Raw genomic sequence first — 14,696 nt, forward strand, 5'->3', positions numbered from 1 at the left:
GATTTCTTCGTTAATAAGAATATACCACTTTTGTTTAATTTGAAACGCGATTGCAACATGGGTCTATTTTATTTTCTGGAATCCTTTGCCCCAAAGAGTTAACCCTTTGCACTCGAGTGACTCCAAAAAGAATTGCTACATTATTTTCAAAAGAATTTTCATTAATATATACCCTATATATTAATATAAATTAAATTGAATTGAATTATTATTATTTTTTTATGCTTTCATATTATTCGATTTCTTCGTTAATAAGAATATACCACTTTCGTTTAATTTGAAACGCGATAAAATTTCTGTGCAACATGGGTCTATTTTCTAAAATCCTTTGCCCCAAAGAGTTAACCCTTTGCACTCGAGTGGCTCCAAAAAGAATTGCTGCACTATTTTCAAAATAATTTTCACATTATTAAATTTATCTGTACTCGATAAATTGATAAATAATAGAAGCGTTCTACGATCATGCACGTTCAATATCACACGTGTCAAATAAAAACAATCATAACAAATGCAAATAACGTCTTCATACTGAAGTTAAAATAGTCTCGACCATACAAAGGGTTAAGACAATTCATATCTTTACAATCGTGTTGCGATTTGGTGCATTCGTTTAAAAATTTAACATCACGAATAAAACACACCATATCGTAGAACGAAAATGGCGGAAAACTGTGACAGGACATTTCGTGCACCGCCATTTTCGAAGCTCTCAGGAATTATTCTGCGAACAGAGCGCAAACGATATTCGATAAAAAGCCGAAGCAGCTACTCGGCAGAATTTCGCAACAATTTCCACCGGCGAATCTCCGACACCCTCGAACATTCGAACCTAAAATTGAAACAATCGAAAGATTCTACGATGCTTCTGGTTTCGGAAGAGACACCACGGCCGCCAAGGAGTCACGCATTGGTACGGCACTGCTCGGTGAATCGTAGCTTCATTGATTGCGATGTCGTACACCGGGTCGACGACAGAGTCGTGTTATGTAGATAAAAACGTTTCCTATACGTAAAATCGAGCACGTGCCGGCTCTGGCTACCTTGGTAGGCGTTAACCGCCCGCCGCGATTTATCCGGGAACGGTGGTTGTTCGTGTGCGTGCACGGCACGCGTACGCCCGTTTTTCGCTTGTTTTTCTGTTTCACAGGTGACGCGCGGCCGTTTCAAGGTTCTGCCACCCTGGCAGCTCAACAAAATACGCGGCTCCGTTCTACATTCTAACGAGGGAGGTCAAGGGGGATGTGTTCGGGGTGGTCAAGAATTAGAATCAGGCCGTCCTTCAAACGGGAATGCCGGCCAGAAGATGAATGAATGCGGCCGCTATTCGAGGAGAAAACTAAGGGGGAAAAAAAAGTCGCCCCGGCTCGAGCTCTGTAATGAGGACACTCGTGTCCAAGATAAAAAAAGGCGGCACCGGCGAAACGCGACAGAGGGGTGCTCGCGCGTCCTTTCTCCTCGAGAGCATACTCTCTTCTGCCTATAGTATACCGAATAAACAAAAATTCGCCGATTCCGAACGCAGGACTTGAGAACTGGGAGAACCGAAAGCCGGATTCCCTCGCGACGCTGTTCTCTCTCGAATTCTCTGTCGAGTTCTCTCTCAAGTTCTCTCTCAAGTTCTCTCTTGAGTTCTCTCTGGCAACTTGATCCGTCAAATTTAAACGAAAATTCGCCGATTCCGAACGCAGAACTTGCGAACCGGGAGAACCGAAAGCCGGATTCCCTCGCGACGCTGTTCTCTCTCGAATTCTCTGTCGAGTTCTCTCTCAAGTTCTCTCTCAAGTTCTCTCTTGAGTTCTCTCTGGCAACTTGATCCGTCAAATTTAAACGAAAATTCGCCGATTCCGAACGCAGAACTTGCGAACCGGGAGAACCGAAAACCAGATTCCCTCGCGACGCTGTTCTCTCTCGAATTCTCTCTCAAGTTCTCTCTGAAGTTCTCTCTCAAGTTCTCTCCGGCAACTTGATCCGTCTTTAAACAAGAATTCACCGATTCCGAACGAAGGACATTCGAATCGGGAGAACCGAAAGCCGGATTCCCTCGCGACGCTGTCCTCTCTCGAGTTCTCTCTCGAATTTTCTCTCGAGTTCCCTCTGAAGTTCTCTTCCAAGTTCTCTCCGGCAACTTGATCCGTCAAATTTAACCGGCTGCCCTGTAAACGACCGGACGACGGAGCGACAAAGCAACGGAAAGCGGTGCGGAAAGCGGCGGATGAAAACCCGCTTCGCCGTTCGCCGACTTCACAGAGCGCGGATCTCATCGTCCCCGGCTCGGTACGCGTGCACGCGACGCGATCATGCGAATTTCTTTACGCGTTTCCGCCGTGAACGATTCTCCACCGGTCTCCCGTTTCCTCGCGATTTCAGCGAGCGTTCCGCCGTGCCGAGCCAGTTGTCGCCCAGGGCCGACGATGCAACAAGAGAGGGAAGGGACGAAGAATCGTGAAGAATGTATAAATAAATGTGAACGAGAGCAGGCAAACGAAGGGGTTCCCCTGTCGTCCGAAAATCCGGCGATGCTGCGCGCCGCGACGCGATCATGCGAATTTCTTTACGCGTTTCCGCCGGTCTCCCATATCCGTCTCGATTTCAGCGAGCGTTCCGCCGTGCCGAGCCAGGTGTCGCCCAGGGCCGACGATGCAACAAGGGGAGGAAGGGGCGAAGAATCGTGAAGAATGTATAAATAAATGTGAACGAGAGCAGGCAAACGAAGGGGTTCCCCTGTCCTCCGAAAATCCGGCGATGCTGCGCGCCGCGACAGCATGGATCCGCACGGTCGCATCTGCGCGATAGGGAGGGTTCCGGTGCGAGCGAGGCTGCGACGGTAGGGGCAGAGAGCCGGCAGATTCAGCCTCGGGGAAGTTCGGGCCGCCGGTGTAGAGAGGGGTGGTTTCGTAGCGGAATCGAGCGGAGGCGCCGGTGCGGTGATAGTAGTAGTCGGTCGTAAACGACGCCGATGACGTCGGCCGAGGGCGCTGCCGGCGCGGTCGACTTTAATCGGCGCTAGTAGTAGTAGCCGGGTGGTGTGGTGAGAGTTTCGTAGTGGCGTGCGTACACGCGACGCGCTCGTGTACGGGGGGATAGGGAGCTTTGACAGCGGCGGCGGCAACGGCGGCGGCGTTGTTGGCGGTGGATGGTGGTGGTGGTGGTGGTTGGTGAACCAGAGTGAGAGACCGGCGGATAAGATAGAGGGAGAAGGTAGAGAGACCGGGCGAGAGCGTGGGAGAGAGACGGCGGAGGAGAGCGAGCGAGAGAGCGAGAGCGAGAGAAAGAGAGAGAAAGGGAGAGAGAGAGAGAGAGAGAGAGAGCGTGGAGCCGGCGGCGGTGAAGCGAAAGGGTGTTTCACTCGGCTCATATTAGAGTAGTCTGTCAGTGCGCGCGGTTCCGTGGTGGCGCGGCTCTCCGTTTGCGTTTGGTGCGAAGAGTGGTTGGTCGGCTTGGTTCGAGAGCGCGTCTTCTTCCGGCACGCTTCTTCTTCTTCTTCCACCGGGGTAGCTGCTCGCGTGTTGTTGTGCTTCTCTCGCTACGGACGCGCCGCACCACCGGCCCGAGTTTTGGTTTCCGGCATTTTCGGCACGACGTTTTCGGCGTCGGGACGGACACGGCGCGCGGCTGATTCGGGACACCGGGACGCCGGTCGTCGGACGGCTCGATCCGGAGAAAGGGTGGCGAACGGAGAGTAGGAGCGACGAGCACGGGGCGAGAGTCGCGGCGAGGGAGAAAAGGAGAGACAGAGGGTGTGTGCGTAGGTGTGTGCGCGTCGGCGACTGGTGGCGGCACACGTAGCGAAGAGAAACGGGGAGAGGAGAGACAGAGAGGAGGCCGGCGAGAGAGAAGACGCCGGTAGAGAGGAAGACGGAGAAGACAGAGGGGGGGAGAGAAAGAGAGTGGTGCACGGAAGTGGCGGTGCCAAGTCGTGGTGGATGGTGGATAGTGGAGGTTCGGGCGGTAGGTTGGATCGGTCGGTCGAACGTTGGTCTTGGTCGTCGTTGTCGCCGGCGTCCCTGTGAGAATCGGGAAACGCGACGAGAGGAAAGCGAGGAAACGAAGAGGAAGAGGAAGAGGAGAAGCCGGGTTGTTCGAGGGAGCGGCGGCGGCAGCATCGGCGGCAGCATCGGCGGCGGCAACGGTGGCAGCTTCGGCGGCAGCGGCAGCAGCATCGGATTCGAGACGAGACGAGACGAGACGGGACGGGACGGGACGTGACGGGAACGGGACGGGAACGGGACGGGAACGGGACGGGACGAGACGACGCGACGACGGGACCAGAGAGAAGAGACGGAAGCGAGGATGAGATCGATAAGGAGGGAGTCGAGGTGCGGGTTTCGCGAAACGGGGACGCCGCGCCGCGCGTAGACTCGCGGCTGGTAAACATACGCGCGTAAAATACTCGCGTACGCGCGCACTCACGCACGCGCCGAGGGTCGCGCGAGTCGAACGATCGCAGGGAGGACTCACCCTCGTCCTGAGGATCCGACGCCGGAGGACGAGGGAGAGAGGAGAGATCGGCAGACGCGGCGAAAGAGGGAAGAAACGCGAGCGGACACGGGTGTACGTATCGGTCCCGGAGAGCACGGATTCGAGGGAAACGGGATCGTCCTCTCTTTCTCTCTCTCTCCACACACACCCCCCGGGGCCCCCTGCCGCACCTGCCAGAGCGAGCCCTCCGCCCACCACCACCACCCCTCGATCTCTCTCGATTCATCTCCGCCACTCGATGGGCTTTGCCGGCGAAAGAAGGTCAAAGATCGATCGTCGAGTACGAGGGTCGTGACCTCACGCACACATTCGCACACGCGCGACACACGAGCCACACGCGTGCGACCAAACGTGTGTCTCTCGGGATCGTCCCCGGCGTGGAACACGGAAGAGGATCGCGAGCCGACCGACCGACCGACCGACTGACTGACTTACTTCGCTCACCGACAGACCGACTGAACGCTACTTTTCCTGCCCGCCCGGTTCGCACGCCCCTCGAAAAGCCCGTCACAACGAAGCTGGATCCGTTCGAGCGACCCGATCGATCGCCGAGCGCGTACCGTACAGTCGATCGACGCTAGTTTTGGCTAGGCGTTGTCGATGCCCGCCGTTCGCGTGCCGAGGATTCCGCGTAGAGTAGAACGGCTCGCACGCCGGCACGCCGCCACGTTGCGCCCGAAATCGGGCGACTCGGCTTCTTGGGACCGGTCGATTCGCGGCGACTGGCCATTGTTCGGCACGGGGCAAGTCACGGACGACCGAGTGGAAACGCACGGAACACCGAGGATCTACACGCGTGCCTGATCGTGTACTCTCCGTTCCTCCGGAGAGAGAAAGAGATAAGAGAGAGCGAGCGAGAGAGAGAGAGAGAAAAAGAGTGGAGGGAAGATGTCGAAGAGACGCTCGTCCATGGATGAGAAATAACCACAGGGGAGGGGGTCGAGGATCGAAGGACCTAGAATTAGGAAATCACAGAGTATCCGTGAAGGATCGTCCCATCGCGTAGAATATCATCGTCACAGTAACTAGCTGCTAGAGACGAAGCACCATAAAAAGAGAGAGAGAGAGAGAGAGACGACCGGGGCACCAATTTTTCACCGATTCGTAGAGCCCGTTGTCTTATCGAACAAAACAAAACAAAAAAAAACAAAAAAAAAAGGATAACTCAGAAGACTGACAGATTAGAGCAGAAAGAAGCGAACTTAACCGCGGAGAGCGGAAGAATATATACGACACACGACCAAAATATAAGATAATTTACACAAGAGAAGCCAACTCACGGAATTGCGAGAGAGACAAAGAAAATTATATATATATAGATATATATATATATATAGAAAAAGAGAGAAAAAGAGAAAGAGAGAGAGAGAAAAAAAGAGAATAAGAGAGAGAGAGAGAGCGAGGAGGAGGAAAACGCGAGACCGTGAATTTCGAATCGTGAGAGTTCCGCGAAATTCGTCAAAACGTATCCGGAAAGGATGTCTCGGGACCCGTACTCCAGCGGCAGCGGAGTAGTCGGGCCAGGAGGCGGCACACGTTCGCCTCGGAGCAGTCGTCGCGTGGCCGAGCTGCCGACGGTCGACCGTAGCCCGTCGCGGAACTACGCGAGCGGTCGCGGTAGCCCGTTGGGTCGCAAGAGAGGCACTCGTAGCGGGAACAACTCGCCGGAGCACCTCGGATTCGGCAGCTACCATCACCATCAGCTGGGCAGCCCGTACTACTCCCGCGACGAGGACCTCGGCAGTCCCGTGATGCTCGAGGAGAGGGGTAGGAGTATGTCAACCGGGGGCGGTGGGGGCGGACATCACAGATCCAGAAGCGCCTCGAGACCCGCCATGTCCAGCTCGGCGGGCATGTCGGCGAGGTACACCAGCCTCGATCGCGCGTCAGCGGGGGTTCTCGAACACGATCGCGAGTTCGTGCCTATACGGGAGCGCAGTCGGGACCGTGGACTCTACCTCGAGGATGAAATGTACGGATCGAGATCGGCCAGGCAGAGCCCTAATCCGCACATGCTGCGGGACAGCGGCGGCTACATCGGCGAGCTACAAAACCAGAACAACGATCTCCAACGAGAGCTCGGGAACCTCAAGAAGGAGCTCGAGCTGACGAACCAAAAGCTCGGCAGCTCGATGCACAGCATCAAGACCTTCTGGAGTCCCGAGCTTAAGAAGGAGAGAGCGTTGAGGAAGGAGGAGAGCACCAAGTACAGCCTGATCAACGAACAGCTGAAGCTGCTCAACTCCGAGAACCAGGTCAGTCATAGAGTCCCCCGTCCGCAACTGCGGATTTCATTTCGACCACCCGACACCACCACCCCCCCCCTCCTCCCCCGGCTCCCCCGCGTGAACTTAGTGTCCAGGCCGCGAGAACCGCGCGCGAAGACGTCCGTCGGTCTCACGATATCCGCGCGATCGTTTCCTCGACGTATTTACACTGTCCCGCGGGCACACCGGGCCTCCGCCGTCGACGTCGCCGTCGACGTCGCCGTCGCACGCACGGTTTTCTCTTAACGATTCCGCGAGACCCTTCCGCGCGCGTTCTCACCTCCTCGCCCCCTTTTCCCGATGACGTCCGCGCCGCGCGCGTGGAATTTAGGTCGAAGCGATTAGGTCGGATCGCTCCGAGCGTCATCGTCGTCGTCGTCGTCGCTCTTTTCTACGCGATCGCGATCCGCGGTCTTCTTTCCCGATCCGTTCGTTCGTTCCTTTCGCCCAGTTTCCACGGCGCGGACATTTTCCAGGCGCGATCCTTTCCAGGCCGGGCCTCGTTTCCACTCTGATATGGATTCTCGAAAAGGAAGGCGGCGGCGAATCGGGTCGCGTCGCGTCGGGGCTTGCCGTGTGCTCCGAGCGAGTTTCACTGGGATTCCCGCGCGTCATCGGAGGGCTATCGATCTACGCGGTGCCCGCCAGGAGGACTCGCTCTTTTTTCTTCTTTTGTGTGTGTGTGTGTGTGTGTGTGTGTGTCGGCCGTTCTTTTTCCCCGACACGTCGTAACAAACGTGCTTATTGATTGGCCAAAAATTCGCGCATCCGAGGGGGAGCCACCGGATTCCCCGTCAGATGAACGCTTTGTGCCAGAGGCGCCGCGTGGAATCGTTTCGCCGATTACGCGATTCCGATGGAACCGTGCGCGCAACCGTCGTCGTCGTCGTCGTCGTCGTCTCGTCGACGAACGAACGGGATTCGATTACGTCGACGACGCAGCGTGACCCGTCCATCCGTTTCGTCTCCCTCGATGCCGATCGAGGTGTCCGGGACCCGCGATCGCAATTAGGCGCGTCGCAACAAGTACAGGAGTCGAGACTCCGCCGCGAATCTTCTCTGCGTTTCCTTGGACGGGGACGTGTACGCATCGCCTTCGAGGACGCCGGGTGGATCAATATGTTAGCTGTTCGCGAAGCCCGTCGCATATTTATATAATGTCGGGCCAAGTCACGCGTCTTCCGCGGAATCTTCGTCTTCCACCGGTGATCGCGGACGGCCGACACGATGATCGCTGGTCGCGATATATTGTTGATAACAATTGACGACTTTGCCGCGCGCGCAACGGCCAGATTTCGCACGCGAAATACGAAACCGTTCGGGTCGGTTAGGAAATCCATCGTGCCAGCGAGTTGCGCGAAGCAAAGCGAAGCGAACCGCAAGCGTTGGAATCGTGCGAAAATTCTTTCGTTTCGCGCGTCGAGTGCCGAACTCTCGACCCCGAAAATTTGCCCCCGCGAAATCGAAGCTGTTCAATTGATAGAACGGAAAGCTACCGTAGTGGATCGTATTTGATCACTCCGACGTTCTAGACATTCTAGTATGATTCAGTTTGTGCGAATCTGATGGAATGAAAGTTAATTTTCGAAAGTAATGCAAAAATCAGTGTCACACGAATGCGAGCGACGTGACCACTGAACGTATTAACCCTTTGCGCTCGACTGGCGACCCCGAGGCACCGCTAAAAAAATGTTTGTCACATTCCAAAATAATTCTTACATCAAGAAAATTTAGATTTGAAAAATTGTTAAAAGTATAGGCTGTTGTATAAGTCACAAGACTCAATTTCACACGCATAAAATGCGCTCTGTCGTATAAAATAGAGACAGCGTAGATGTCGGAAAAGTCGTTTTAGATTTACAGTTAAAATTGCTTCGAGCGCAAAGGGTTAACTTACTTAAACGTTCTTCAGAGATCGTAGCACGAAAGTCCTGCCATAATTTACGGTAATGTCTCCCTAACTGACGCTTAGATCGTGCAGAAAAATGGACAATTTGGGAAGAGGGGACACGATTATTCGAGCCTTGAAGCTCGTTTTTTTATAGTTGTTGGCAATCGGTAACTATAAAAACGAACCGCAAGGCTCGAATTTATAGTTACCAATTGTTAAGTTTACCATTAATCAAGTACAATAAGTTTTCCTTAATTGTCGCTCAGCTTGGAAACAAAAATGGACACAATTTGGGAAGTGGAGATGCGATTATTCAAGTCATGCGACACGTTTTTATAGTTACTGATTGTCAACAACTATAAAAACGAGACGCGAAGCTCGAAGTTATAGTTACGAATTGTCAAGAATTATAAAAACGAGCCGTAAGGCTGAAATAATCGCATCTCCTCTTCCCAAATTGTCCATTTTTGTGGACGATCTTCAATCGTCAATTAGGGAGACATTACTGTACTTCGTTTATTAGATCGGCCGCGATGTCTTGCCGCTTTTGTTTTCAGTATGGCGACGATTTTTGTGCGCGAAGATGGACGTTATAAACAAATTTCTGCATTAACGGTGGAGGGGCGGTGAAATATTTTCTAATGAAACGAATATCACCGACGTTTTATCAAGCTCGATTCGACAAAATGAAAGTTGTCCTTCGATCTTCAAAAATGAAACAAATTTTCTTCATCGATACAAAGAATTACATTTTCGCATTACACGCTATAAACCGAACAATCTGGTTCCACTCGAAAATCGTTTAAAACCCGAACGAAATTACGAAAACTTTGTATTCGATGTTGCATGCATCTACGAGAGCTTTTCGAACAGTTTGCAGGCTAACTAGGTGCGAGAGAATCGCAGCAGCGACTAGAACGGCTTTTATCGAGCGCGTAGGAAAGATTACTATTAAAGCAAATGAACACCGCGTGAACACCGAGGCGTGTCGGTCGCGCTAGGACAACTACGTATAGCCAAGTTAGCGAAGATGAAAGATATGTTTGCCGTTTCGTGCGTAGCTTCGCGGTAACTTCGATCCGAGGTGGATCGTGGCGCATGAATTTCGAATGCGACGACTGGTCGTCGAGGTCTGCTGCGACGAAAGACAAACACCGTGATACAGATGATACGCAATTTTTCTCGCTGATGCGCTCTACGCGGCGCTGCTCGGGTTTCATTCGATTACGATCACGTGTACACGACGAGCAAGACTCGTTAAGTAACGTGAGGCAGCTGAATTGTGGGGCAACGGGGACACTTGCGCGCCATGCAACAATAATGACAGATCTGCTGGAGCAAAAAAAAAGAACAGTGTTCATCATAGATTAGAAATCGTTGTTTTGTCTTGTACAAGGTGAACCGAAATCGGCGATCGCTTTTGACACGCTTGGGGTGGAAATTTCTTTGTACGCTTCTTTGCAAGTTCAGTAATTTTATAGTTTTGTAGTTTTTATAGTTATTAATATTTATAGTCGATTCTCTATAGTCGACAACTATAAAAACGAAAGGCAAGGCTCGAATAATCGTATCTTCTCTTCCCAAATTGTGCATTTTTGTGCGCAATCTGAGCGCGAATTAGGGAGAAATTATTGTACAGTAATTTTTCTTCAGCTTGTAAATAAAAATGAATAATTTGGGAAGAAGATATACGATCATTTGAGCCCCATTTTTATAGTTGCCGATTGTTAACAATTATAAAAACCAAGCGCAAGGCTCGAATAATCGTATCTCCTCTCCCCGAATTGTCCATTTTTGTTTACAAGCTGAAGGAAAATTGGGGAGAATTTTCTGTAATTTTGAATAAAATCTTTGCAACTGGTATCCGAAGTTGCAAGATTGACAGAGCGGTATTTTCAACGCTGGAACTATCAAATCGGTCGAAGTGATTGATTTTATTCATTTATTTCGTTCTTTTTCAATTCGCATCGAAACTTATTTATTCAAGCATATGCTAAAATAGAAATCGTACGAAGTTCAAATAACTTCGATCTTACCATTTTTACGTTTAGAGCTCGATAATTCAAGCGTTGAACAGTTGGAAGAAAACTAGAGAATTTATGGTTTATGAAATGTAGTTTGGAACAATGCTTGACCGTGGTCTCTTTCATTTCATTCATTTAATCTGTGACTTTCAAAATTGAACGAGACTCTTTCACACGTAAAATAAGTGGATGGTAGATTCTTCTGCATCAATTGCTGCAAACTCGGACCAAACAGCTGTTCATCTCTAACAATTTTAAAAAAGTTGGTAACAACGTATCGATGTTCCGAAATTCCTTGAATATTCGTAATATTGTCCGTTGACATTGGTCGTAAATGCATCGTTCGATAATTACTACTTTTAAATGTGCTTCTCTGCACAATTAATGACTCTGACTTACACTCTTTTTTACTTGCCCTCCATACTTGATTCTAATGGATTCCCCCTGATTTTCCTTCAGTTTGTAAAGCAAAATAGACAATTTGGAAAGAGCAGATACGATTATTTGATTCTCGCGGCTCATTTTTACAGTTGCCGATTGTCAATAATTATAAAAACGAGGCGCAAGGCTCGAATAATCGTATCTTCTCTTCTCAAATTGTCCATTTTTGTTTACAAGCTGTGGGAAAATTAGGAAGAATTTACCGTATTAACCACTTAGCTCTGTCGATCCATTTTTAAGATCAATTTTGTATGCGTTTCTTTATTGTTCTAGAATTACAGTAATTTCTCCCTAATTCGCACTCAGATCGCGCACAAAAATGGACAATTTGGGAAGAGAAAATACGATCGCTCGAACCTCGCGTCTCGTTTTCACAGTTATTGACAACCGGTAACCATGACGTTGGCCGTAAATGCATCACGTTCGAGAAATAACTCGCTGGATTTAGCTTTTCAAATAAAAAAAAACCGTGTAAACATTGAAGACTCGAGGAATGGGAACGCTTTGTTTTTACGAACGCTTCTTTCGCGACAGCGCTACATTATACCTCGATCTGCGAAAAGATTGAACCGGCGATGGAAAGAAGAAAGTTTGAAGTACGATACAAAACGATACGAAGCAGAGTGCAGTTAACGGCATTAAAAGTAAATAAATAGGTGCTCGAAGTTCGAGGGAAGCGCCGCCGGTTTATCTGTCCCGAACGACCGTCTGTCGAAAGTAGTTGTACACGGTCGGTCTGAATCGACTTTTATGGAGGAAGAATTTCATATAGATTTACGAACGAAATACGAAAGATTCGCCGGACGATTGCTCTTTTTTAATTAAATTCTCGGTGGCCGGGGTGGCGCGGTCGAACGTGGCGCGACGCGACGGTGCCACGCCATCCGTCAATGTTCGCTGCCACAGTTCGTCAGCGTCTGCTCCGGCCAGCATATTTTTGGCCGCTATGGCGGACAGCGCGCGATGAGTCATTGCCACCGAGAGGCTGAAGACCGACTCGCCGAGAGTCAGATTCTCTGGCCGTCTGCCCACGTTTCCTTCCCGTTTTTATCTGACGTCTGCTCGTTCCGCGGGCACGTCGACCAACAAGAGATGGAGAGGGACAGAGAGACAGAGAGACAGAGAGAGAGAGAGAGACAAAGTGAGAGAGGGAGAGAGAGAGAGACAAAGTGAGAGAAGGAGAGAGAGAGAGAGAGAGAAAGTGAGAGAGGAAGAGAGAGAGAGACAAAGTGAGAGAGGAAGAGAGAGAGAGACAAAGTGAGAGAGGAAGAGAGAGAGAGACAAAGTGAGAGAGGAAGAGAGAGAGGGAGAGAGACAAAGCGAGAGAGGGAGAGAGAGAGAGAGACAAAGTGAGAGAGGAAGAGAGAGAGACAAAGTGAGAGAGGAAGAGAGAGAGAGACAAAGTGAGAGAGGAAGAGAGAGAGAGAGAGACAAAGTGAGGAAGAGAGAGAGAGAGAGAGAGAGGAAGAGAGAGAGAGGAAGAGAGAGAGAGAGAGGAAGAGAGAGAGAGAGGAAGAGAGAGAGAGAGAGAGAGACAAAGTGAGAGAGGAAGAGAGAGACAAAGTGAGAGAGGAAGAGAGAGACAAAGTGAGGAAGAGAGAGAGATAGACAAAGTGAGAGAGGAAGAGAGAGAGAGAGACAAAGTGAGAGAGGAAGAGAGAGAGAGCGAGAGAGTGTCCTTACGTGGCGACGACACGTGCTGCGTCGGGATCACGAGCACCGTTGTCGCAGCATTGTTCCGTGAGCCGTGTCGAGTCCAGACGGACCGACGATCGAGCGTGAAATTGCATAATTCCGGGTGCAACCGAGTCCTCTCGACGAACGACCATCAAAGATGAGGTAGCTATACGGGACTCCGAACGCTGGCCCAGGACCTGAAATTGGCGTTTACGAGCTGCTGGGGGATGAACGCGGTTAATTACGGCGGTTTAGGTAACGACCAGACGGTAATTAATTAGGCGATGGAATTCTGATTCGTTAACGCGGCCCAGACATTTTCTAATCAGCCGGGATCTGGCGATCTCCGCGACGCTCGTGTCACGGATCTCGGATTTTTCTACGCCTTTGGCGATACGCCATTGCGCCTGAATCGACGCGCCATGATAAATGCCGATCGCGAATAATAATTAAGACATTGACGGCCGCGCCGAAAATATTTATAATGTCACAAAATATTTCGGAGAATGAAAGTATTTTAATCGATTAAATTAAACTTGCGAGGCAACGTTATGTGACATCGATTATTATTTTAAAACATTCTTGCCCACTGTGAATCTTAACAAAATTAAGAAATTTGTATGGATTGGCATAGAAAAATTACATTTTCAATAATTTCGTCACCCGCGTACAGGCGACGCGGCAGATTCTTCTTTATTTCGATGATAAACTGCTGTTGCGAAAACGAGATTTTTTTACGCCAGAACTCGCTGATTTTTGTCCGAGACAGGAAACGTCGCGTTCCTGATCGTTCTTCTAGTTTTTCTTTTTTAAGAGGACGAAGTTAATTTCATGATTATAAATTGGGGACCGTTGCTCCAATCGGCCGGCTTAGTTTATCAACCGACCAACGAACGAATATGCTCGAATAAGGCTCCAGAAAATGGCACTTCCGCATTGTTGAGCCACCCTAAGCGGGTTTCCCTCCTTCGCCCCGTCCCCCCCTTCAGCGAAAGGAAGAATAATCTTCCCTTCTACTTCTCGCCGGGGATCCAAGGGATCGATCAACGGTTCATCCCCGTTGTTAGAACCACCCCTCCCCCCCCCGACCGGCGGCTGCAGCCCATTCCCACCATTACCATCGGGAAACTTCGGAATGGAACTCGGAGAAAAAACGCATTAAACGGGTGGAAACCGAGTGCGATGCTAGACGCGGGGTGGAATTAATTTTCCTTTTCTGTCGGGTCACGTACACACAGGAGTCGCTTCGGAATTGGCGTGCTCCGGAAGTGGGTCGTAAAAAAATGCCGCGGCGCTTTCGCAATGTTATCGTACTCGCGATACCTCGTCCTCCACCCTCGTTCTCCCCCTCGCGCTCTCGTTCTCTCTCTCTCTCTCTCTCTCTCTCGTTCTCCCTCTCGCGCTCTCGTTCTCTCTCGCTCTCTCGCTCTCTCTTTCTCTCTCTCTCGTTCTCCCTCTCGCGCTCTCGTTCTCTCTCGCTCTCTCGCTCTCTCTCTCTCTCTCTCTCGTTCTCCCTCTCGCGCTCTCGTTCTCTCTCGCTCTCTCGCTCTCTCGCTCTCTCTCTCTCGTTCTCCCCCTCGCGCTCTCGTTCTCTCTCGCTCCCTCGCTCTCTCTCTCGTTCTCTCTGGCGCTCTCTCTCGCTCTCTCTCGCACTCTCTCTCGCTCTCTACTATCACTCTCTCGCTCTCTCGTTTTCTCGCACTCTCTCTGGCTCTCTGCTATCACTCTCTCGCTCTCTCGTTTTCTCGCTCTATCTCTCGCTCTCTCGCTCTCTTTTGCTCTCTCTCGCGCGCTCTGCTCTCTCTCGCTCTTTTTTGCTCTCTCCCTCGCTCTCTGCTCTCTCTCCCTCTCTCTCACTCTCTCTCTCGCTCTCTCGCTTTTCCTCTCTCTTCCTCGCTCTCTCGCTCTTCCTCTGTC

General features: G+C 50.8%; 1 protein-coding gene across 15 annotated transcripts in view; it reads left to right on the plus strand.

The window, feature by feature from the left end:
- Positions 1–4,215: 4,215 nt before the first annotated feature.
- The window catches only part of brp (ELKS/RAB6-interacting/CAST family member bruchpilot), a 168,349-nt gene continuing 157,868 nt past the window's right edge, over positions 4,216–14,696 (plus strand). For 3 of the 15 annotated variants that reach the window (XM_076524062.1, XM_076524063.1, XM_076524061.1), the window contains exon 1: positions 4,216–6,734. In XM_076524062.1, coding sequence (XP_076380177.1) covers positions 5,958–6,734 — 777 coding nt within the window. In that variant the 5' untranslated portion in view covers positions 4,216–5,957. The remainder of the gene's footprint in view (positions 6,735–14,696) is intronic. The other 12 variants (XM_033465293.2, XM_076524066.1, XM_076524067.1 and 9 more) reach the window with 5 other exon arrangements.

Source organism: Megalopta genalis, chromosome 8 (assembly GCF_051020955.1).
Source record: "Megalopta genalis isolate 19385.01 chromosome 8, iyMegGena1_principal, whole genome shotgun sequence".
Lineage (NCBI taxonomy): Eukaryota > Metazoa > Arthropoda > Insecta > Hymenoptera > Halictidae > Megalopta > Megalopta genalis.